This window comes from Cajanus cajan, chromosome 11, assembly GCF_000230855.2.
Source record: "Cajanus cajan strain Asha chromosome 11, NIPB_CcT2T_4, whole genome shotgun sequence".
In the NCBI taxonomy this organism is placed as follows: Eukaryota; Viridiplantae; Streptophyta; class Magnoliopsida; order Fabales; family Fabaceae; genus Cajanus; species Cajanus cajan.
Genome location: NC_138527.1, coordinates 40,836,414 through 40,862,900, shown reverse-complemented (window position 1 = coordinate 40,862,900; position 26,487 = coordinate 40,836,414). Strand labels below are relative to the sequence as shown.

Here is a 26,487-nt window from a genome sequence, read left to right as displayed (position 1 = left end):
TTTATTTACTATTATAATATCTGATATTATTATTTCTTTCTCTTTTAATGAGTGTATATGAAAATAATAATAACAATTAATTAATATTTTAATTTGTGTAATGTATGGACTAAATATTTATTATATGTAACTAAAATTTATAATATGTTTAAATATATATATATATATATCATAATTAAAATTTATATAAATATGTACTTTTAAATATATAAATTTTATTTTATATTTGTAATAAACAATTTATACTGTAACATAATATTTTTTATTTATTCATAATTTATTTTAAAATATTAAAATTTAATTTATAAACAATTATGTAAATAAAAACTAAATTAAATAAGAAGGTAAAAAATTCTCTAAAATTTATTTCATTAAAGAAATTTTTTTAAAAAAAATTAGATGTTCGTATATATACAGGAATTGTTTAATATTATTTAATTTTTTATTTATATCAATATCATTTATTATTTAACTTTTTTATTTACATCAATGTCATTTATTCTTTAACTTTTTAAAATTATAAATAAAATAAAATATATTTTCAAACAATTGATTAAATAAAAAGAGATAGTATCGGTATCTTTTTTCACTGTATCAGTTACGAAAATATATAATTTTACATTAATTTGAGTTTGATTGAGATACTGGAATTCACTACACCAAAACTAGTTTTTTGTGGCAATTAACTTATTATTTAGCGGCCATATAAATGGCCATAATTTTTTTACCAGCATTTAATTAATGGCTGGTGTATCCAGTGTCGCTAATACTATTACCAGCATTTATATAAAATGCCGGTAAAGATCTACTAAATTGTCGGAAAAACTTATTTTTTTTAGTGGCAATTCTAGTAGCCATTTTAAAGGCTATTAAAAGTTATTTTTTTCAATTGTCTCCTTTACTTTAAATAATTTATATATTCCTATAATTTCATTTTCTAAATTCATAACTTGTATACTTTTTTATCTCTACTCGATATGAGATTTGTAAGATGAGAGTTGTCTTTTATTTATATATTTTTTAATTTATTTTTTAATTATGTTGTCTTTTAAGCGATGTGAGATTTATAAGGTCAAAGTTGGTCTCTAATTGTTTTATAGCACTATTGAAGTTGGTAACAATGAGTGATTTGATACCAATTTAGAATAGTGAATTAGGAGTAAACCCTATAAAATGAACCTGTAAGGTAATAGTTATTACTCACTTATATACTATTTAATTATCTTATCTCTAATCAATGTGGGACTTAAACTTTTTCTAAATAATTGTCGCTAATAGTAAACTTTAGTGTAATATAAATATATTTTTAGTGGCTATTATATATTAGCCATTAATATTTTTACATATGGTGGCAATTAAATTATTGCCATTAAATAATTGTCATTAAAAATAAATTTTGTTGTAGTGATTATTCCTTCAAGCAACTTTTAGATCCCCGAATCATTGACAAAATTCCTAGTCATCAAACTTGGAGTGTAGTAGACATCTAACGTAAGCATGATTTACAAAATAATCATTATAAAAATTAATAAAACTATTATTATATATAGTAGTTTATAATTAGATGATGGTATATTTATAATAGAACTGTATATATTATTTACATTTAAACTAAAGCTTACTACTCATATTTTGTGAACATTTATATATACGTGTGGGGCTTATATTTAATTTGGAGGTTAGACTAGCCACGTAATTGTAGGGTATAGTGAAATTTAAAAGTCATTGTCTTCATTTTATAATTTATACTTGTGTGTGAACGTTGCACGACTTTTCCTCCCAATTTTAATTATAAATTTTTTAAAAATAAATATAAGGTAAACCGTAATTGAGATAGGAATATATATATATATATATATATATATATATATATATATATATATATATATATATATATATATTATTTAGGTGAAGTATGAGAGTATTAATAATAAATTAAAATAAAATTATTAATCACTTTAAAACGATATTTCATACTATGTTTCAATATAGATCTTTATAACAGTCTGCAAATTTTTGTTATAAATTAATAAAGTTTAAGAAATTAATATTTATTATGATAAAAAAAATTATTAATAGTATTTCAATTTGTACCTAAGGGCATATGTTAAGAAAATAAAAATATACTTTTTTATTGAAAGCAAAAATATCCATCATAATTAAAAAATAATAATAATAATTAGTTTTTAATGGTTAAAAGTATTTAAGTATATGTAATTAATTTTCTTAATTTAGGATATTCTTTCACCGAAAGTTAAAGATAAATCTCTTAAAATATTAAAATTCATTTAAATAATTAAAATTTAAAATATTTATAATTTTATAGAGAAAAAATCTAAAAATCACTTTTAATTTATATTTAAATATATTTAAAGAATAGTGTTATGTTCAATATATGATCTAAAAAATATTTCAAATTTGTATCTAAGCATGCTTTAATTTGTATTTAAATATGCATAAACATCTAATTTGGTCCCTGAAAGATATTAGAAGTGACCAATAGTTTTTTTAAAGATTTTTTTGTGTCTTTTAGATTCTTAAATTTTAATTCTATTATACAAGTTAGTCTTTTATTATATTCAATTACTAACTTTGTTGATCACATACTAATCAATAATTAATTGTCACGTTAACATGTATTTTCTCTCCTAGTTGTCATGCAACAGTTATAAATTAAGTAGATTTGGACTATGACAAAGTAAGGTTTAATTTTTATTTTAATTTAAAAATAACTAAAGTGACATTTGAATGGGTTATTTTTTTCTCATCCACTCTCATTATCTCTTTCCCACTTCTATCTGAGGAACTTTACGATTCATTAAACATAAAAGAACACTTATATTCGATCAATAAATCATTGTTTGAGATCTTTCAGAATAATCACTTATTTTACTAAATTTCAAATTCAATAATTTAATACTTGGTTAGCTGTTGCTAATTGGTTGGAGGTTGCGGTGGTCTTTCCAAATTCTTTAATTTCTCTTTATTTATATTGGACGAATCTTGGTATATATAAAAAACATTCTCACTTTTTGCGGGTGGTTTGGGTTTCTGTTATCTGGTCACTATGGCTTCATCGAAATGTCATTATCTTTCAACAAGGTACTACAGATTGCAAGGAAGTGTTGGATAATATTAAATTGCGTTCATGGAAGTGGATTAATAGTTTTGTCCCTAGGTGTTCTTTTAGTTACACAAGTTGGTATTATAACCCGAGTTTGTATTTCTCATAGTTTCTTTCTAGCCTGGATTCTAATTTTGTCTATGTGTCTCTTGTAATGGGTTGGAGTACCTCTTCTACTCCCTTTAATTTAAATTTCTTTTGCTTATAAAAAAAAACATATAGTCAAAACATAATGAAAAAATAAAGAATGATCGAAACAGAAAAATTTAACTACAAGAAATCCTACAAAATCTAACAATAACCTTCCAATTTAACTAAAACACTAATGGCCAAAATACTTAAATTGATAAAGTGCTTGTTGTTATTTGAAAAGTACTAAAACTTTGCATTATGGTAAATATTAGGTGATTAGAAGAAAGAATAACTAACTGAGAGAGATAATAGGATAATAGGTGCTAACTTGACACTTGACTCCTGACTATTCAAGAAACTAACATAATTAATAATTGAGTATAATGAAAAGGCTAACTTGTATAACAGAGGACTCAAATACCATAAAAAAAATTCATGAATACCAAATTTAAAAAATTAAATTGAATGTTTACTCATTTAAACATGTTTACAAAATATTGTGATATATATATATATATATATATATAGAAAAAGAGAGAGAGAGAGAGAGAGAGACATATGTATATATATACACACACTCAATAATCAAAGATTTATATTAAATTCTAATGATTCAACTGTTAAATTAAATTTTTGTAATGCATAAATCAAGTCTAATTTTTTTTTTAAAATTAAAATTATTTGGTACTTCATTTTGTCGGTTCAAATCAACAAATATATTTTTTTATGATTATTCGTTGATTTGAATTAATAAAATAATGTATTAAATAGATTTTTATTTTTTAAAAAATTTCGTAGACTTAATCTATACATTGAGAATTTTTAGTTGAATGATTGGATCATTAAAATTTAATATATATATATATATATATATATATAGAGAGAGAGAGAGAGAGAGAGAGAGAAGAGAGTTCAAACGATACCAATATAAGTTTTTTCAGTTATTACACCACTTAATAACTTTCATGTAAATTTTTCAAAACTTATCGTTAGGTTGGAAGTTTTTTACTTTTTTACAAAATTTTATGTTAATTCAAGATGATTTGATACCTCATTTTTATAGGAAAAAATTGATGTAATACATTCATTTCAAAATATACTAAGATATGAACAATATTTCAAATTGTTGTTTAATTTTAACAAAATTTGATTAAAAAAAATATACATGGTGATATGGAGTTATAATTTAACAGTTGAGAGAGAGATAGAGAGAGGGGGATAGATCCAATTACTCTAAAAATAAATCTACCTAAATTTACTTCACTCAATAACTCATGTTATACATCAAATTTTAATTATTCAATTGTTTAATTTAAAATTTTTAATGCATAGATTAAGTTTGTAAATTTTTAAAAATTTTGAAAATCATTTGATACTTTATTTCATTAATTTAAATTGACGAATAATTATAAAAATATTTTATACATTAATTTAAAAATAAATTATTAAATAATTTTTAAATTTTTAAAAATTTACAGACTTAATTTATATATTAAAATTTTTTAAATTAGTAGTTAAACTATTAATATTTGACATAAATCATAATTTATTAACGAAACAAGTCTATCAAAATTTACTTTTAAAATAAATAAATTCTTTTATATATATATATATACAACACTGCAATTGTACACGGATGATGTAGCCTTATGCGAGCAAGAATTATTAGAATTGTGGGACCTAAGTAAAGGAAAGTAATGATCTCAAACACAAGATTTACAATTTTACATGATTCGCTTCTTGTCCTATTTTTTTTAAACGCATGGATGTGTTTTACAAGAAATAATTTTATTTGAATTAGATATTTTTTGTTGTGTATAAAGAAAACAAAAGTTTAGAATTTATAATTTTGTGTATACTAATTAAACTCCACCTCATTTTGTGTGTACAAGTTCCCAAAATCCCCATTTATATAGTGGCGGGGTACGGCTTCTTTCAATAATTATTGAGTCGATGATGGTTTCTCATATTTCTAACACCTTCAAATTTTTCTCTCTTTTTTCTAAATTTGAATGTTTTTTTTTTCAAAAAGAATTATAATTTCAATAACATTATAATTTTCAATAGATTAAAACCACAAATTTAATGATTTAAAAATTTGAATTTCCTATCCAACAAAAGCATGTGATAAATCTGTTTTCACGTGCACAAAGCCTTATTTTAAGCAACATGTCCATCATTTTCCATTTTACAGACTGTACACCATCAATTCTTATTCTTTATAAGGGGGAAAATTCAGTTCCACTTGTAATATTCTGACCCCAAGGTTGCAAGAAAACCTGGTTCTCATCAATGCAAAGCAAACTAACATTTTGTTTATGTTTTTTTCTATTATTAAATATCTGTTTGGCATGATAATTGTAAATATGTAAGACATTTATACTTATTTAATTCAATAACTTATATTATACATCAAATTTTAATAATTTCATTCTAAAAGTTAATTAGTAATACATAAATTATGTCTACAAATTTTTTAAAAATATTTCATTAATTTTAAATTAATAAATAATTATAAAAACATATTATGCATTGATTTGAATTAATGAAATAAAGTATTAAATAATTTTGAAAAATTACAAATTTAATTTATGTATAAAATTTTTTTAATTCGATAGTTGAATTGTTAAAATTTAATGTAAAACTTGAGTTATTGAAAAAAACAAATTTGGATAAATTTATTCTTGAAGTAAGTAGATCATCTCTTTCTATCTATCTACATACATCTATATATATATATATATATATATATATATATATATATATATATATATATATTGGAGCATTTTGTTTAATAAAAAATATGTATTTCCAATAGGAAATTTTTTGTCTACTTGAAGGCGTGCTATATGATAGCCATTACTATCGACCAGAATTGGCATTTCAGTGAAGGCTCGAGGCTTACTCCAATTTCAGTTATGGCACATCTCACTCTTAACAACAAATCATATATAGCAACATTTAATTTCATACGTGGACCGTCTAGGTCGGAATTCGACCTGACCTCTCTATCGGTGATAGACCGACTACAACCTTGACCGACCCCCTCTCTAAGAGTCACTCGGCCAATATCTGACTTGGCATCTCTGCGTAAGCCAAGTCAGTCGCATCCCGATCTCACTTGCCTATGAGAGCCTACTCGGTCAATACTCGACTGGACCCTTAGTATGGATCTGGTCGGTCAGGGCCCGACCCAACCTCCCCGTATAGAAGCTATCTGATAGCAAGGGCAAGGTCCAACCCTCATTCACCAAGTATCTTCCCGATAAGAACGGTCAAGGAAATCCTCACATTCTCGGGGCCCATAAGGCCCATAAACAAGAAACTATAAGACCCAAAACCCTAGAGTTGAGGAGGCAGATTACACTTTTGAATGCTCTGGCTCTAACGCTTAACCTAGGAAGAAACTCTAGTCCACCCTTTAGCCAGAACAATACGACATAAAAGAATTATACATTACTTGAAATTAATTAACTGAAATGGTTAAGACAACTATTAAATTGTACTATTTTTTTTTACATACCACAAATATCTTGCATGAAAGATAAGTTTACTCGGACATAGTAAGACTTTATTAGTGATAATTTTTTTTCCAATATTTATATACTTTAAATTTAAGATTATTGATTTAATTAAAATAATTTTGTACTAGTTGGTTTAAGCAATTATATAAATTATATCGTATAGGTATCCAACTAATCGAATATAAAAAATTTCACGATCAATTGAAAAAAGATCTTTAGGATTAAAAGACACCTAATGAGACTCATTGATGAACAAGCTCTCACCATGATTCGATCCATACGGTAATCCTACTTATGGTTTGGCCACTTTGACAAGCAAACTCTTACTCATGGTTCGGTCTCTTCAATAATCAAGCTTCGCTCATGGTTTGACCCCTTTGATAGCCAAATCACCCTCTCATGGTTTGATTCTTTCGATAGTTACACCTTGCACCTCAACGACTAGTACTTAAGATAGTGGAATGAAGTCTCTCTCGTCAACACAATTACGCAGAAAAAGTGAGAAAATGGATAATCAAGGTTATTAAGAACATCATCATACTAAATCATCATTAAAAATTTATTATCTAATTGGTAATCGGAGATAAATGTTTATAATGTCTATTATAGTTTATATAAATAGAATAATAGATGTGGGTAAAACTTTTTTTATCTTATTTATTATTAACATTAATTCTTTTAAACTGAACGTGAATGTCTTTTTTAAGTAACTTACCCTTCAGAATATTTGATGACTGATTACTTATCAAGAAGACTTAGAAAATTATCTTCATATTTTGATACATCTACACTAATGGTTATTTTTATTGTTTTTAAAAGGAGACAAATAATTATTTGAAAATTCAATAATAAAAGCCAAGTTGGTACATGAAAGTCAGAAGCTAATACCTCACCCAAAAAAAGTCAGAAGGTAATATTTATGAAGTGAAGAGTGAGGAGCATGAAGGTGGTTCTAGTCCGACATAGTTCCTTCAGACCAATTGTTATATTGTCTTATTAAAGTCATGTGGGTCATGGTGAGTAACTATCAAGACAGAAGAAGGAAGTGAGTGTGGCCTATACACATTATCGAAGGGTTTTTTCACTTACAAACCAACCTCTTCCGGAAAATTATTTGCATCACCTGTCCAAATCAACAAGAGAAGCTCCAATTAGTCTGTGTTTCGTTCTCCTTCCAAATGGGGACTGCTACAGCCAGGGACGGAGCCAGGATTTCAATACTGGGGGGCCGAGAATAAATAATATATAATTTATAATAAATGAAAATTAAAGTATCAAAAGCATATAAAAAAAAATATAAAAAAAAATTAAAATTGTTGGGGGGCCGTGGCACCCGTAGGTCCCCCCTTGGCTCCGTCCTTGGCTACAGCCCAACATGAAAGCTCTTCCTAGGCCCACATCCAACTTCATCATCATCTAGATCTCCTGCATTTTGTTTTCTTTCACTTCATCATAATTATCTCCAACTCTTATTTTATGCTCTTCTTCACCTTTCAATTTCTTATTAAAATATTTTATACTTTTTAAATATGTAGACTCCGAAGTTTATGATAAATTGAAATTAAATTCACATCCATAGTCTTATAAAATCTGTCTAGTCGTCACCATGTGAAATTGCATGAAGCATTGTGACCTTTTTTTTCTCTCTCTCATTTTTTGTATTTTTTTTTTTCTAGTAGAAATCAGTCAGTATTTTAAGGAAATAATAAACTGGTTTGGGAAAAGGAGAAAAGGAAAGTAGATGATTGAAATATTTCGTGGGTGGAGCAGATATAGCTGTTAAACAAAGACTTGTGCTCAGGATATAAAATAAATTACGATAGAATTGGGACAAAATAGTATTTTCTCATTGGTACCATATATCCTAAAGTAAAGCATAATAGCATGAGTAGTTAGTATCAAGAAAAGGACTGCAATGAGAAGTGAATAGGTTGTTACGATACGATCATAGTTCCAAACAACCAGAAACAGCTGGATAAAAGTAGAAGAAGTATGTGAATGTGATGTTAAACATGTAGCAAGAATTTCTCCGCAACACACATATAAAATGAACTGGTGGTAGCAACGAATATAATAGTACCTAAGTTGCTGGTTGCTGGTTGCTGGAGGATTATTATTAGCCATAAAATCACAAGTTGTGGACACGGGGACATTTTAAAATGAAGAGTCATTGGGTTTCAACATTATTGGGCCAACCTATGTCTAGCTTGTCTGGGTTACACTCACTTGAGCCCAAAGACGTATCAATACCCTAAAAACATGCTCCTGAAGCCACATTCAAGAACCGAAAAGAAAAGGAAAAAGGGAGTTGCTATGGTACCCTCAAAGATTGAGGGGTTTCAATACATTCTTTATGTAAACTTATAAAAATTAAAAGAAAAACTAATTTACTTATAAAATGAATAATCTAAATTATATTTATAAAATGAAAAGTAAGATAAAATTATAGAGATTAAAATTATAAGATTTCAATAATATTATAAAATATTTTAAAAAAAAGAAAAAATTAAGAAATAGTATAAATAAAAAATTATTAAAATTATAAATATAGAAATTCAAAAATTTAGGACAAAAAGACAAAAAATATACTTAAAAAATTATTAAAATTAAAATATAGAAATTCAAAAATTTTAAATGAAAAGATTAAAATATACTTAAAAAATTATTAAAATTAAACTATTTAAATATATAATAATATTATTATAAATAAATTAGAATATATAAAATAAAAATAAAATGACTAAATAATTTAAAAATTAAAAGAATAAAATATTATAAATATTTAAATAAATTATTAAAAATATAAAATATAAAAAAACTGTACCGGTACCCTCTCAAATAAGATGGGTACCATAGAATTTCTCAAGGAAAAATGGGTATATATATATATGCTGTTGTTTGTTTACTGTTTTTAAAAATGCTTTAATATTAAAAATTAAAAATTGAAAATTAGTTTGACTACTATTGTTTTATGGTTTTTAAAAACATAAAAATAGAGATAATTCAGACTTGTTTTCATTTTATCTTACTCTTTTTTAATTACATTTTTAAATAATATATAGATAACTACATTTATAAATAATTTAATATAACATTCTATTATACGTGAATGAAGATAAACTAGTATTTTAGCATGTGTAATGTACAAACATATTTATTATATATAATATAATTAAAATTTATAATAAATTATATAAAAATTATATTCAAATATATAAATTATATTTAAAATAAGTATACATTAATTTCAATAGTTTGAAATAGTAAAATTAGTGTTCCGGAAAATATTTTCTAAAATTATATTTTTTTTATATATTTTTAAAAAAAATATTTTTTGGAACATTAAATCTATTGTTCCAAAAAGAACTTTCCATAATTGTATTAAATAACACATTTTTAGAAAGTGTTTTCCAGAATACAAATTATCTGGAAAGTATTTTTTAGAACACAAATTATTTGAAACACTAAACTTAATTTTTAGACATGTAAATGGGGGAAGTGCTCAAAGAAAAAATGCACATTTAATTTGACACCTATAACATTATTAAGGAAGTCGCCTATGCCTATAATGTTGTCAAATACCAGTTCTACATCTCATGTATATATAAAAACTAAAAAAGAGGAGAGGGAGGATAATATTATGAAACTTGAAAATGGAGGGAGAAAAAGAATAATGTAAAAATTTAAAAGAATTAATATCTACTAAAATAGGTGGAGAGTGGAAGAAGACAAATAGGTACGTGTGAAAATTGAAGAAAAAAAAGGTAAAAATGTGTGAGAAAAAAGAAAAAGAGAAAGTGTTAAATTGAATGTTAAAAATATAAAATTTTAAAAAAATAAAAGGAGGTGTACTTATTTAAAAAAAAAAAAAAAAAGGAATATATCATGATCCTTCATCTAATTCATTTTGTGTTAGAATTTATTCCCACAAATTTCAAGTCCAAATTGGAGGGCCCAATCAATGTTAATGCCACATTGTAAATTAATTTGAAGTCCAAATAAATGGCAACATACCCAACTACTAGCACTTGAAAAGGGTCAGGGTCTGAGTGAGTGTATTTGTTTTCACAGTGATTTTGTTGTGTACTCTGGTGCCACACTTTTGGAGCCAATGTTTCTCTATTTGGGCCATTATTGAACCGTTATAATGAACTCTGTTGACAAAAAAAAGATACAGTTGCGAAACGGTCCACCCAGCCCAAATATCTGTTGTATTAGTTTTCCTTCTTATGTGTGTATATTCTTTTTATTTTGGTTTGTGTCATGTTTTTCACCGATGTGTCCCTGAGTCCACTGGCCTCTGGAATCAGCTCTCTCTTTTGCTTCATGATATATACACCTCCTTTTTCTATAAGTACACCTCCTTTTAAAAAAATAATTAAAATTTTAAAATATTTTTAATTTTTTGTTTAAATTTTTTTAATTTTACATCCACAACATTTAATTTAGTACTTTTTTTCACATATCTTTCCTCATTTTTTCAATTTTTACATGCACCCCCTTATTTTTCTTTCACTCTACTTATTTTGGTAGCATGTAAAAATTGAAAGAGAAAAAAAAAGTGTGTGAAAAAGAAGAAGAAAGTAGCAAATTGAAAATTGAAGATGTAAAATTATAAAATTTAAAAAAAAAACTACAATATTTTATAATTTAAAAAAAAATAAAGGAGGTGTACTTAAAAAATAAAGGAGGTGTATATATCATGAGCCTTTTTATAAGTGCACCTCCTTTATTTTTTAAAAAACTATAAAATATTGTCATTTTTATTTTATTTTTTTTAATTTTACACCTTTTGCTACTTTCTTTTCTATTCACATACTTTTTTTCTCTTTCAATTTTTACATGCTACTAAAATAGGTAGGGTGAAGGAAAGGTAAGGGAGTACATGTAAAAATTGGGAAAAAAAAGAAGAAGAGGAAAGATGTATAAAAATTTACTAAATAAAATATTGTGGGTGTAAAATTAAAAAAATTATAAAAATTTAATATATTTTTTTAAAAAGGAGGTGTATATACATGAACCAGAACACACGGTTGAGAATCCACATTAGTTTGAGCCAAGAATTTTGGTACCCAACAGAAATAAAAATAAAAATAACTTTACAGCACCCAGTTACCGACAATTTCGGCCGATGGAATCCTTGGCCCAACAAAGGAAATTAAAAGGGTTTACAATTGCGGCATCACCGTATTGGAGAGGTTTTATTTATTTATTTTTTAAATAACTACGATATTGATACGTCTGAATTTTTTTTATCATTATTAATTTTTTTCATATTTATTGGCACATGTAAAATAAGTATTTTTCTAATATAATTTATTTTATATTTAAAATTAGGAAAGTTTTTGTTTTACCTTGAAAGAAAATAAAAAAAGGCTCTGACACCATCTGGATCGGACGAAGAGCCCCGAAGCAGTCTAAAAGGAGAAAAAGAAAAACACTAATTTTAAATGACCTCACACAATAGTTTTTCGCTTATCATATATACAACTCCTATTTTTTTTTATTATTATTTTTTTATAAATGCATCTCCTATCCTTTTCTTAGGGGTGAGCATTAAACCGACACCCGAACCGAACCCGAAAAACCCGAAAAAAAATATTGTTTTTGGGTGGGTTCGGGCGGGTTTTATGGGTAAATCGGGTTAAAATTTTAATTTTATACGGGTTATATTGGGCGGGTTCGGTTTTGAATTTTTAAACCCGCTAAAACTCGAACCCAACCGAAAATGAGATAAATTTAAATTTTTATTACTTTTGTATAACTAAACAACAATGGTCCAAATTTAAAAGTCTTTATTTCAAGTATAATATAGTCATCAATTTGTAACTTATTTTTTTCTTTTTTCTCATAACTTAGATATTTATTTTGTCTTCTCCTTCCTCATTCAACTTCTCAACGCACTAGTCCATTTTTAGAGTTATCTTTTTGCTTCTTTCTTTGTCTTTCTTTTCCATCTTCTTATCTCCATTTTGAGTACATTTTGTGTGACTGTGATTTCTTATGGTTTTGTAATCTAACTTTATATTTCTTTTCCATGTAACAACTATGAATTTTGTTATCTTTTATTTTTGCTTCTTTAGTTTGTAAATGTTTCAACTACGAATCTATTTACATCATCTATTGTCACCTTCATTCTATTTTTATACACTATTTTAAAAATATTTTTTTATCGTTTAAGTTTCATCTTCGTTAAGATAAATTGGTCTAAAAAAAATTCAAACCCGATTATACCCACCCGCTTAAATCCGAATCCGTTTCAACCCGAACCGCCTCAAATCGAAAGCTCAGTCGGTCGGATATGGGTCACATTTTTTCAAAGCCGGTTTAGAACGGGTTAGACATTTTTCACCCGAACCCGACCAAACCCACCCGTTGCTCACCCCTACCTTTTCTATTTATATAAAAATTTCTAAAATGTCTTTCACTCTTATTTTAAGCTTTATTTTTAAAATTATTTTTTTCTAACCCCTTTCTTCATTTTTTTTTCTAACCATTCTTTCTTGATTTTATTCTTTTTTATTTATTATTTTTTATTTTTTTCTCTGACAATTAAAACAGTGATACATTATCTTTATATATTTTAAATTCTACTTTTCACTTTCATTTTTATCTTTTTTTAAACCTTAATTTTTTACTCAATTTTTAGTATTTCTTTTATTCAATACAAGGTACGGATGTGTTAAATTATATTTTTATTTATAATTTTTGTAATTTATTTAATATTATTTATGCATAACATGAAGAAAGAGCTGATTGAATTTTTCTGAGTTACGTGCGTGATTAACGTATAAAATGGACGATAAAGAGCAGATATATTATGTTGACTTTAAATTTTTAATTTTTCATATTTTAGGATTTTTTTTTAAAGTTTGTTTTTAGTGTTCTAAAAAATATTTTTTTGAAATAATAATAAAATCGGTGTTCTAGAAAATACTTTCTATAAGTATTTTTTTTTTACATAACTTTAAAAAGTTCTTTTTAAAATAGTAAATTTAGTGTTTTTTCGAAAACATACAAAAAACACACTTCTAAAAAATATTTTTCAGGACACTAATTTTAATATTTTGGAAAGTATTTTTCGAAACACTCAAATTAATGTCTCATAAAATATTTTTCAAAAAATTAAATCTAATTTTGTGCTTTCCAAAAGTGTGAAAGGAAAGAAAGCACTTGGAAAAAAAATGCACATTTCGTTCAATACTCTTGACACTGTCAAAGAAGCCAAACACGCCTACAATGTCATTACTCATGAATTCTATAACGAGTGCATGTGAAAACTGAAAAAAACATATGGAGGATAATAGTGTAAAAACTAAAAAAGGAAGGGAGGAAGATGATGATATTAAAATTGAAAGAATTAAGACTATTTACCGAAATAAGTGAAGTTGAGAAGAAAGTACGAGAATCCATGAAAAAACTGAAAAGAGGAAAGAAGGTGTGTGAAAAAAAAAGGAAAAATACTAAATTGAAAGTTGAAGATGTAAAATTGAAAATTGAAAATGTAAAATTAACAAATTAATAGATTTTTTTTAAAGACTTAACTTAAATAAAAAAAGACATATTTATAAAAAAAATAAAAATAAAAATTTGAAGAGATGTATATATCATGAATGATTTTTTTTTTGAAAATAAATCCCAAGACCAAATTTATTTTACTTATCACCAATTCTTAATTTTATTTGGTTTAATCAGTCATTTGCATAATAATTTTTTCACACGGTACATAAATATTTAAATTCCAACAATCAGTCTTTTTAATACAAGTATTATCACCAAAAAAGAAAACTTTTGTCCAATAATAAATTAATTTAAGTTTAAGAAATTTCCTAAAAAATTAAATAAACAAAAACTTCTTTGAATTTTTTTTATTGAAAATAAAATCCATTAATAATGGTACGAACAAATCATAATTATCAAAATAAGTTTTATACTTTTCTGTATTTGTAAAATCTACAAAAGAGAAGATATATCACATTCAAACTCTTAAAATTAATAATAATAATAATAATAATAATAATAATAATAATAATTCCAAATGCAGATGTTATCAACACCAATCCTAATACTTTTCCATCTTCAACATGTTGTTATCCACCTTTTCTAGCTTCCTCATTGCTAGCGTCCTAGCTAGTAGAAAACTCTTATTTCATCATAATATGCCAAATTTAGAACGAAAAACTTGATCCACGCCAATATATGCTTAACATTTGTTGTAGAAGAGACAAAATTTGAGCTCTAGTTTATGATTGCTAAGTTGGATCTTCATCAGTTATGATAAAAAAGTTATCCAAACCTCCATTATCCTTTCTCTGTCATCGTCGTGTCAAATTTTACCAGGTAAGTGTCATTATCCACATACATGATATATATAACTTTGTAGGTGTCATAATTTTTTTAGCTTATCCTTATTATGTTAAAGAAAAAGGACAATGCATTATTAATGTAAACTAATTTTTCATTGACATCAAAGTAATATATATATTGATTTTTATAATAACTAATATTTTATAACTATTAAACCTTATGTTAAAATCAAGTCTTTTCCAAGATCACGAGAGCAACAAAAGCACCTCAGCAAAGACTACATAAATCCTTATAATTCGATCATCCAAGAAAACTTTAGACAATAGTCTATCCCCTCCTCATGTTCAATGCAGACCAACTTTGGTGCAATGAGATAAGCGTTCTGTTGTACAAGTGGATTTTGTTTGTGAGCTCTCTTCATCATGTGAATTCTCCATTGTTGACCGCAATTCGTTTCCTTTTGCAGAAAAAACAAGTTCTTACATGTTTTTTTTTTTTTTTTTTATTTATTTAAAGAAATCATTACAAGAAAAACATACAATTGGTGATGAAACAATGTATGTAATTTTTTTTTAAAATTATGGTCATTAAAATTTTTATAACCCAATAATAAGAAAAAAGGCGATTTGTTACTAAATTTGATTATTAATTCATTGATTTTTTTAATAGAGTTATGGTAATGAAGATGATATAATATTATACAAAAGGTAATTTTTTTAATATAGAAATACTAAATTAAATTTATTTATTGAGTTTCCGCATTGGTGATGGAGATGTTAAAAAAATATGTTAATATTTGTTTTCCCTATAGTAAATAATGAGAGAGAAAAGAAAAAGAAAAAAAAAACGATTCCACAAATAAAGGTGCTCTTAATATTAGGGATAGACTAATAACCATTCAAATATTGAATGATAAGAGAAAACTTGCAAATGATATGATGCAGTTTCTTTGTAAAAAAACCAATTCAACAATCATCCATGATAGCCTTTAACGTTTTGACAAAGGAGACACCGCAGTAGTTCTTACTTTTACACGACGTATTACAGTGAAAAAAATCACTGCAGTGTTACTTCATAATTTGCGCCGTGAAAGTCATAAACAATTAAACATCGTAGCAGATTTGGTGAAAATGCCAACCAAAATCCTTGAACATTTAGTGGTGCTGGATAAATATTCGTCACATATGTAAAGTTTAAACTGAATAGAAAATTGAACTACGTAATTTGGTTAAGAAGACCCCTAGTACGTATCCAATTGAATCACTACTAGGAATCGAGTCAAGTAATTAAAGGTAATTACATACTATCACCGTTTTTCACTCACTATTCAAATTTAATATCCTACTTAAGGTTAAGGGCACCTAGATTGATACGCATGATTACGTAAAATTATAAACTTTTTAGAGAAGTAGAAAAATAAAAGGAAAAGACCAAGTTTTGAATTGGCAAGTGCATGGATGGGTGAGTGAGTACGTTATAAAATAAGGAGGGTGATTGAAATCACGCATATCATGATCATCACATCTCCCTGCGTTTGGGGCACAATGGCAGGTGTTAAGAAAGCGGAAAGCGAGAGATGATTAAAAGCAGGTGCACTTTCCTTGTGATGGTAGCAAGTAGAAGGAGCAAGTGACAATGATGAAATTCCATTAGCTAGCTAGGCCAAAATATCCTCTGCAACTTTTAGAATAATAACATAAAACCAAGCAACATGGGTGGGGGCTACGGGCCCAGCTCCATCATCACATTCATGCCAATCTCGGAGAACCCATTAATGAACGGAATGAAAGCACCTTTGACTCATCTCACTTTCGGTGTTCCTTCAATATATTTTATTTTATACACCAATCAACGCTATCATCACTATGATTTGTTGTTTGTTCTCAAAATAGACAAGTTTAGCAATACATATCCAAGATAGCTATTGCTACTCCCATCTTGCTCTAATTTTATTCAGTTATAAAATGTTTGTTTATTCTCAATTTTTTTCTCCCCAGTTTTTGGAACAGGAGCAACTTAATCCTGTCACACAACCACGTTAGTGTGTTCTAAAATTGGGTCTCTTGTCGCATTGACATTCAATTAATTCAATAAATTTTATTAAAAACTATTAAATTAATCATCATCATCTTCTACTAATCAGAGTAACTGCTCGATATATCATGCTTGTTATAAAAAATCTAAATTTAATGCCTACTGTTTAATACTATATAAATCCACTTTGACAACTCTCATACATTAAATGCTTCCTTTTCCGCTAGACAATAATGAGAAATAAAAGAAAAATGAGATTCAAAAGATGATTAATTTGAATAGTTAAATATATAATCAAAGTCCCACATCACAAAAAAAAAGAAGAAGATAAACATAAATTTATAAAGTATATATATATTTTATATATATAGAGCTTTTTTGAAAGAATAAAAAATACAGTCATAAGGACATAAGTTCAAAATGAATAATATTAAACTAATATAAATATGTGTGAGGTACTCTCTTTAGTGCATCTTAACAGGAATGAATCCTACAATCTTCACTATAATTAATTTTTAATTATAATATTATTAATCATTGAATTTTGACAAATTGCATTTACATTCTATCAAATACTTATAAATAGCATTACTTTTTCAACATGTAAGGATGCCATTTGGATTACAGTTCCACATTCAACTCGAGGTATTTTTGAATTCATATTACTTTTGGTTAAATATAAATAAGTGAAAGGAACAATTAGTTGCTTTTATATTATTAATTTTAATGTAATTTTTCTTTAAACATAGATGGTAGATGTGGAATCAAATATGCACTCAATTCCTCACTAACATGAATTTTCTGTTTATGCATTGGAAAGTCAAAACTTCAACTTGAGCTAAACGCCATTCTAGCATATTTTCAAACTCATCACCTTATAACTATAAGAGCAGGAGTTCTTACTTGAGGTGGTGATTTGAAGCTAATAAAGGGAGCTTCTGCGTAAAAGTGAAGAAAGACGTGATTTTAAAAAATTATCGAAACATGCATTTTCCTCCCTGAATAACGGAATGTAGTTAAAGAAACAAGAATATAGTGTCCGTTTGTTAGAAATGGAAGCAAAGTACATGAGATGGTTCTACATTTTTTTTTGTTATAATGAGATGATTCTGGATAACAGTGACTTTATGAAAAAAACCGAAACTCAAGTGACGAGCCTAGGCCCACTTAGGTTGTAGGCGAAGAGAAAGCAGGCCTGAGAGACTAGAGAGTAAGTAAAAAATAAAAAGAAGAATAGGAGGTAGTGTAGCAAATAAACAAGGAACCCACTGGCCACTGACCATAATTATGGAAAGCACTAGATTCACTTTAACCTCTCGTTACTTTATGGCTGTAAATTTTAATTTATGTTCACACTTTGTCCAACATCATGATTCTTAAAAGTACCATTAAATATAAAAAATAATACTACCATTTCATTACAGAGAATAGTTAGAGAATATTTATGACTAATTTGGTTGGTTGTAAAAAAATGATAAGTATAGTGCATTGCATTGCATGGTTTAAAAAGAATAATAAACTAAGGGAGGCATAGGTTAAGGTTGTAAATGACAAGGTTGACTAGTTGATGTTGGACTAAGAAGTAAGAAGTGAACAAGAGGAAGTGATTCCAGGAGAAGACAAGTCCCAATCCATGTTGGTGACCCCAGTAGCTCCGATAATGTGAGAAAAACAGGGCACAATAAAAATAAAAATAAAAATAATAAAAAGAAAATGATACTCCACCAGCTGTGCCTGTTTGTATATATATATTTTAGCACACTGGCAGACAAGTTTGCAGTTGAACCTTGAACGGCGCAGCGCTTCATCCACTAACCTACCCTACTCTCCTGCCAAGTGCCAAGTGCCAACCCACCGAATCATGTCAAATTAGCAAAATCAACCCAATCTCCAAGCTAATAATAGTAGTAATAATACACAACAGTTGATGGTTATGAGAAAAAAAGAAGAAGATATATAAATAAAAATAAAAATAAAAATAAAAATAAAAATTGAATAATTGAAGAAGAGTGATTAAATTCAATAATCAGGCATAAGGTGGGTGATTTTGGCTTCCTGGAGAGCGATGTTGCGGTCAGTGATTTTCAACCAAATACAAACCCCGGTGAAGCTAAGGAGCAAGCTAGCAAGGCCACTACCTAATCCGATCCCAACAATGGCCAAAATGGACAAACCCTGTTTTCTGTAGGGCGGCAAGGGGTAACCGTAGAGATCCTTATTCCGAAGGAAGGAAGAGGCGTTGAATCTGGGCAAGTTGGCGGTGCGGTTGGACAAGGAGGGGGGTATGGGCCCGGAGAGGCGGTTATTGGAGACGTCGAAAGCGGAAAGACGGACGAGGAGGCCCAATTGCTGAGGAATAGGCCCAGTAAGTTGGTTGTCGTGGAAGTCGATGATGTTGAGATAGGCGCACATTGTGAGCTGCGGGGGAATCTGCCCCTGGAGGCGGTTGGAGGAGAGGTTCAAGACAGCCAGGTTCACCAAAGACTGGAGGTCCGGGGGGATTGGGCCTGTCAGGAAGTTGGAAGAGAGGTCCAAGGTCTGGAGGTTGGTGCAGTTGGAGAGAAAGGGCGATATGGTGCCTCCCAGCGACAGGTTGTTCAGCGACAGCTTGTAGATCCGCCCATTGTTGCAGATGGCTCCTTGCAGATTTGATGTGGAGTCGTTGCAGGGCTTCGCCAAGTTCTCTTCCCTCCAGTTCTGGAGCACCTTGTTTGGATCCTGCAATGACTTCCTCAGCTGCAAAAGGCATGCCTCGTCGCTCGGATCTGATAACGTCCCCGGGATCGCTATCACCCACAGCCACAACAGTCTCCCCACATCCATGCCTCACACATTCACATTCACATTCACATTCACATTCATCCACACCCACCCCCTTTCTTCAAATTATATTTCTATTTTGTACGAGTGAAGAACCACTTGGCTTTGCGCGCGTGCCCACTGCGGACTCAAGACTCAAGTCAAGAGGGAACCAGAGTGGGGCCTTTCCAATTGCACATAGGAGGACTTAGACAGCGACAATACGCCAAGGACATTATTGACTTTTTCTTCCACCACCTTTTCTATTTCCACCCTTGCTTTCCTTTTTCTTTCTTATTACTCGTATCAAATTAAACCCCTCTTTAGTGCTTTCTACTTTCTATGCCATTTTCTCTAATTCCACGCTCAAATAATGTCAAAATCCAATTACCTTCATCTTCATCTTAACACTGTCACATTTATATATATCAATTTTCTTCATACTTCATTTTTTATGAAAAAAAAAAATACTTAATTGATTCTTTTTATGCCATTTTTCTTCCTGTTTATATAATTTTAAAACGCATGACACCCTGGAGTGCCAATGTACTTCATATGCTACTCGTTCTGTATGATATAGCATCTGGACTGGGACCTAATAATTTCCATGATATTTATCATTACGCCTGCTGATGATCAATCAATGACATTAAACTAATCATAGCAATTTGTGTCTGGCATTCTGCACTTAATTTTGGGCCATCAATTGGGTGATGGGAAATAATAATGTAGGATTAACAATCCCTTCTCCTTTGGACAATGAAAAATAAAAGAGAAAAACATAAAATACCATGTATTTTGTTTTATTTCATGAAAAATATACCTGTATCAGTTTTACTTAAATTTATAAATCCATGTTGGTTCTTTCAACAAAAGTAACTAGTAGGAGTGTGCCATGAAGTTGATTTGCTATATATCTGACGTGAAGCACATTATTGGCTTGCATAACATCCCGAGTGTAAGAGTGATGATAGTCCTCTATAGATCGCACATGGATCCCTGCGGACACAAAAGGGAACACCATCTTTATTAATTAACACACACTCTATCAAAGTCAAGAAACACAACAATGTTTCATCAATGCACATTACCTTACCTCCCACTTCATGTTTACATCAATAATACCAGACACACGAGGAATACAATCCAATGTTTTCACTCCGAATTTTCATTGCTACAAATGACACTATTTCTAAAGTATATATATTTAAATAAACATTCAGCAACACTGATTTTAATTAAGCTTCCAAACAAATTTTACCCAAAGAAGAAAGAAAAAGAAACCTCCAAATAAATGGAATATAATCCAAGGCAATTGTCAACCAGGGTAACCCAACTCATTAATTAGACCTGCCAAAAACTGAAAAAGGAACAACTTATTAATAATTGTACGTAAACAAGAAAATGAAAGATCACATCGTTACTAATAAAATCTAATCACGTAGACCTTTTTTTGTTGTTATATTAGAAACCTCTTTTAATTTAGAATACAGCCAAATGGGGGAACAATGTATAATTATTTAATCATACTATAGGGTACCTCATTGAAAATCAAATTCTACTTGTAGGAACATTTTGTTAATTATATGTAAGTGTCCATTGGGAACTGCCTGTTGGTAAGACCTAAAAGAAGCGTGTATCTTGCACCTTTGAAGAGTGGGGATGATAGATTTTGTTTGTTTTGCTCCCTCCATGAGAGATTGCGGATTGGGAATTGGTCCAAAAAAAAATTATTATAATTCATTAATTGATATTGAAGATACTTTAAATGGTCTTCTTTATCAGTCTTTCGTTAAAGAATTAATAATATTTTTTTAGAAATTGTGATAAATTTTTTTAAAAAAATCATATTCAGAATATATGAGTAAGTTTAACTAATTTTTATTTTTGACTCGTTAGACACTACTACTAAACATTTGCCTATATAATAAAAGTGAAAGAAAATAATAGTGGTGGAATTTGTCCTAATCAAAGTCATACTCATACTCGACATCAAAATGGATATGCATTTAGTAACAAAAAAAAAATCTATAATATATAGGATATGCATTGCAGCACCTTCCTTATTTTCCGTATTGTCAAAAAGTCGTAGGCATTAATTTATTTTGACACGAAATATGTTCCAAAAGTATTAACCCCTTCCCCCAATCCCCCTCTTCCTTTTCACAATTTAGGTGTTAATATTTAAATCGTTGCATTGATCTGAGGGCATAGTATTTTAATGCAACATGGTTTATTAAGTGTTAAAGGTCCCCAGAGACGCGCAATTTAAAATTGTTACGCAACTTAGGCAAGCCGTTTTTACTCTCTAAGTCTCTTTGGGCGGAGAAATTTGATTCTCCATCTCACAAAATCCAATTCAAACAAGTCATCAAGTTAATGGTTCTTTCTCGCATAATAATGTAATATCTAGCAAATGATGTGTGATCAAAACAACTTGATGGAGATGTTAAGCTGTGTAAACAGCATCAAGATAAGTTGTTTAGGTCTAATTCCTTTCTTTTGTTTGGGTCACAGGCCTTAAGATCTAGTTGGGCTTCATTATTAAGGAAGGTGGTCCCATTCCTATTGGGCCCATATTTGCCTCACCAAGGGGTAACAAAGGGCCCAACATGAGTGTAGTATGTAGACACAACAACATACTCTTGGGGACAGCATCCATGCTTGGAACTGTAAGACATAGTTGTTTCACGGATGCTAAAGGGGCCCACGAGACTCGTGTGGTGTCAAATATCGAATACGGGCCTTAAGTTGAATGCTAAAAATATGAGGCCCTGTAATGCCATGGATCTTCGACCTCCCGTAGCCCAATATGGACCCACAATAATAGAACAAGAGTAATGCTTATTCTTGGCTTTGAATTTGATCGGATAGCATCTTGGTTTTGGTTTATGCGATAATGCGAGACAATAGGATATTTTCGAGTTTGTCTGTGACACTGTTGGATGTGACCTATGTTTAACTAACGAGAAACAGTATATAAATCAAATCTCAATTCTCTGCTCTTGTTTGGTAGGTACATAAGCATCATAGGCCTGATATTGATTTTTCTTTATTTTTGGAGAAAGAACAAACATAGACGTGTACTCACATTTTTGGTAGGTACATAATTATTATGATAAAAATCACTTTTAATATATAAATTATATTACGGTTAAAAGTTATGATGATAAAGTACTTGCAATACTCATCTTCGTACTCACATTTTAATAAATATCTTTATTAAGATCTCATCTTTGATCGATAGCAATTTTATAAGATGATAATATTTGTATTGGAAATACTGAAAATAATATATGTATGTCCCTTTCAAAAAAAAAAAAAAAAAAAAAATATATATATATATATATATATATATATATATATATATATATATCCCTATAATTTTTTTGTGGCTAAATGTCTGTACTTCCATTGACCAAACTCATTTAGACTATTTCCCTCTTTATTTTAAAGATTTTTTTATGGGCTTGTATTGGGTAGTAGTTTAGGTCTTATGACATCCTTAATTAGAAATTAGGCAGCTTCTAAGTTAACAAGTTGGCTTATATATTCAACATGTATAAAAGCTTTCATATATATGAAGAAAAGAAAAAATACAAGGGCACGTAGCGACAACTAAAATAGCCTTTCCAGACGTGGCCACTATATAGCTAGGTAGCAATAGCATGGCGATGGAACGGAAGACAAAGTCACATTCTGTTTGTTTTTGTTGTAAAGGTTTTGAGAATCGAAATAGTAGCTCTTGATTCCTGAATAAGACTTTGGCTGCATAATGTTGGACAAACTCTTTTCTTTTTGGCCTGAATTAGATAATGATTTGTAGATGAAGCCGAGACGCACATACATAACAATAATCCTCTCTCCCTCCCGCATTAAAGCCATCAAGCACGGGAGAATGTCCACACTAAAAGGATGGCCACCAAAAATATTTCTTCTCATTAAATGTCAATACTCATTCATGGACACAAACAAATATATTCTTCCGTGGTGAGGACGCATGGCTAGGATTGGAGTACAAGAGCTGGTTAATTTAGATTAACTTTATATATATATATATATATATATATATATATATATATATATATAATGGAAATGATCACATTTTTCAACTGTATATGGAAATACTTTAAAAGTTTCCTTTAGAAGTATTTAGGCATGTTATTAATTGTGTTATTATGAGTCTTGGTCATGTGAATAATAAATTTTAAACATACATGCATATAAAACTAAAAGTATTAGGAGTGTAGTAAAGTATTACGGTCCATCAATTTTTCTTTTCTGGACCATGCATACACATTTTATCATACTGATATAACAATAATTTTGGTTTAAATTAACTTTCATGTCTAATAGTAAGGGTTAGAGCAGTATATATACAGTATTAATATTTTAATTAAATTATGATTTTCATCTATTACAGTCTTAATATCGCATTGTTTTAGGTTCCTGCGACCATAGCTTAAAATCATCTATAGGAAAAACCTCAATCCCATATTTTGAATATACTTTCATTTTTGAGTTCTATACGTTTTTTTCTTAATTTTTCCCCCCTCTAGGCCGTGAATTCTAAAAATATGATGAAAATTAAGTCTAGTCTAATTAAGTCCATAGCTACGTATACACCGTCAAAATGTTGAAAATCCATGATAATCCACACCGATTATATATAATATATATATATATATATATATATATATATATATATATATATATATATATATATATATATATATAGAACGAAATCACGATAAAAAAATTTAAGCATTGTAAACTATTTTCATTAATGTAATTTTTGCATAATAAAAATTAAAGTATTAGTATATGATAATATTTTTAGTGACTTAAAAATGACCCTTTGATTTCCGATGATCAATATCAAATCTAAATGATTTATCAGAAGATTCAGAACAGAAGAATTAATACAGGCAATTAAAAAAAAAAAAAAAGATGAAGAGTACAGGCTTCAAGTTTCACATAAAATCCGATAACTATCAATCCAAACTCTCTGGCCCATGAAGCCATACACCTTTCAACTGCTCCATTCTTCTGCATGGCTCATTAATCATCGTGAAAAAAGCCTAATTACTAGATAGTGTCTGACTAGCGTCTCTAAAGCGCAATTTCTCATGTTATTTAATATATAGGTGGCGGATTCTCATCCGAGTTAGTTTTTGAATTGGATTAGTACAAAACTCAAATTTTAAAATAATATTTGAGTTTATCTTATTTCTAAATATGTTCACATTCATTAGAAATAGGGTTTAAATAAAGTATACAGGACAATTCTCACCTTATTTATTAGTTTTGAGATTAAGTTAGGCTTAAAATAAAATTGTAAAATATTTTTTTCTGACTTAACAATGCGCGCTGTTCTATATTTTTAATATATATGATTCTGTCCACTTTAATCTTGTTGTCGGCATGCTATCCTTGTTGCTTTTGCCTTGTACAGCTCCATGTTTGGATTACCATGTCACCTTTTCTTTTTTAAGGCATGCTCACTTAATTAAAGGCAAACATTGTTAGTTTATGCCCATACAAAATGCTGTTTTTTCAACACAAAGGTGCTACTGCTGCATGTAGACTTCACGACATGTACAACTAGTATGACCAAATTAATGGACATATACTTAAGAATTTTCTTTTTCACATGAATATCCTTGTTTTAATTGAATAAACAAGCATCACCAAGCTTTTGCATTAAGTGTGTGGTGACGTGTTTGGATCGTGATTAGCATGCAGAATTATGATACTTCAGAAAAAAATAACACTTTAATCGGATTACTTCAAAGGATAAAGTGTGAGCCAGTACCCCGAGAGAATGAAGAAACATTTACTTCAAAGTATTGTACGCATACTTTCAATTCATGAATATTCGAATCTCAGATAATATTGAGCGATCAAATTAAATAGTGGTCTTGGGGTTCAATTTATAAATATTCCTCTTCTTTCCGACGTGTGCTTACGTGTTAGTTTCTTCCTTCTTGCCATAGTGTCGTGATTTAATTCAGATAATAAACAGAAGAGAAAATGAGAATACATGTAATATAGACCGTGTGAACGAACGAACCCATGGTGAGTGAGTTTAATCACTTACGATACCTAAGCCCCATTAGAATATAAACCTGATTGCTTTTACGAGCACCATCATTGGGATTACAGAGTGCCTATATATAATAAAGGAAAAATCTGAAAAGGGATTTCCAACAAAAGGACTTTCTTTAAAGTAGTAGACAAATTGTAACTAGATACAGGTCATTAAGTCATTAATCAGATCGATCACGTAAGGTCATTCTGAGGGAATCTATTTTTGCACCTAAGCTAAGCCCCTTTGATAGAATTGGGTAAGGAATATCTGCTGCCTTTAGACAAAGTTCAATAAGAATAAGTGATTAAGTAATGATGACAATGGACGCGAAGAACCAATAGTAATGACATGCTGATATGGATTACTGACCTCAAACAATAAAATAATACAAGGACCCGTCCTTTAGAAACATTCAATAATATCAATATATATTACTCATTAAATTATTTTAAGTTTATTGGAAGATCGTGCTTTAA

At 28.8% G+C, this 26,487-nt stretch overlaps 1 protein-coding gene across 1 annotated transcript; it reads right to left on the bottom strand.

Annotated features, from left to right (window-relative positions):
* Positions 1–18,656: 18,656 nt before the first annotated feature.
* On the bottom strand, positions 18,657–20,180 carry LOC109811157 (receptor-like protein 44). The gene has a single exon (XM_020374814.3). The coding sequence runs from the start codon at positions 19,942–19,944 to the stop codon at positions 19,141–19,143; it is 804 nt and encodes a 267-aa protein (XP_020230403.1). The 5' UTR covers positions 19,945–20,180; the 3' UTR covers positions 18,657–19,140.
* Between the last annotated feature and the right edge of the window lie 6,307 nt (positions 20,181–26,487).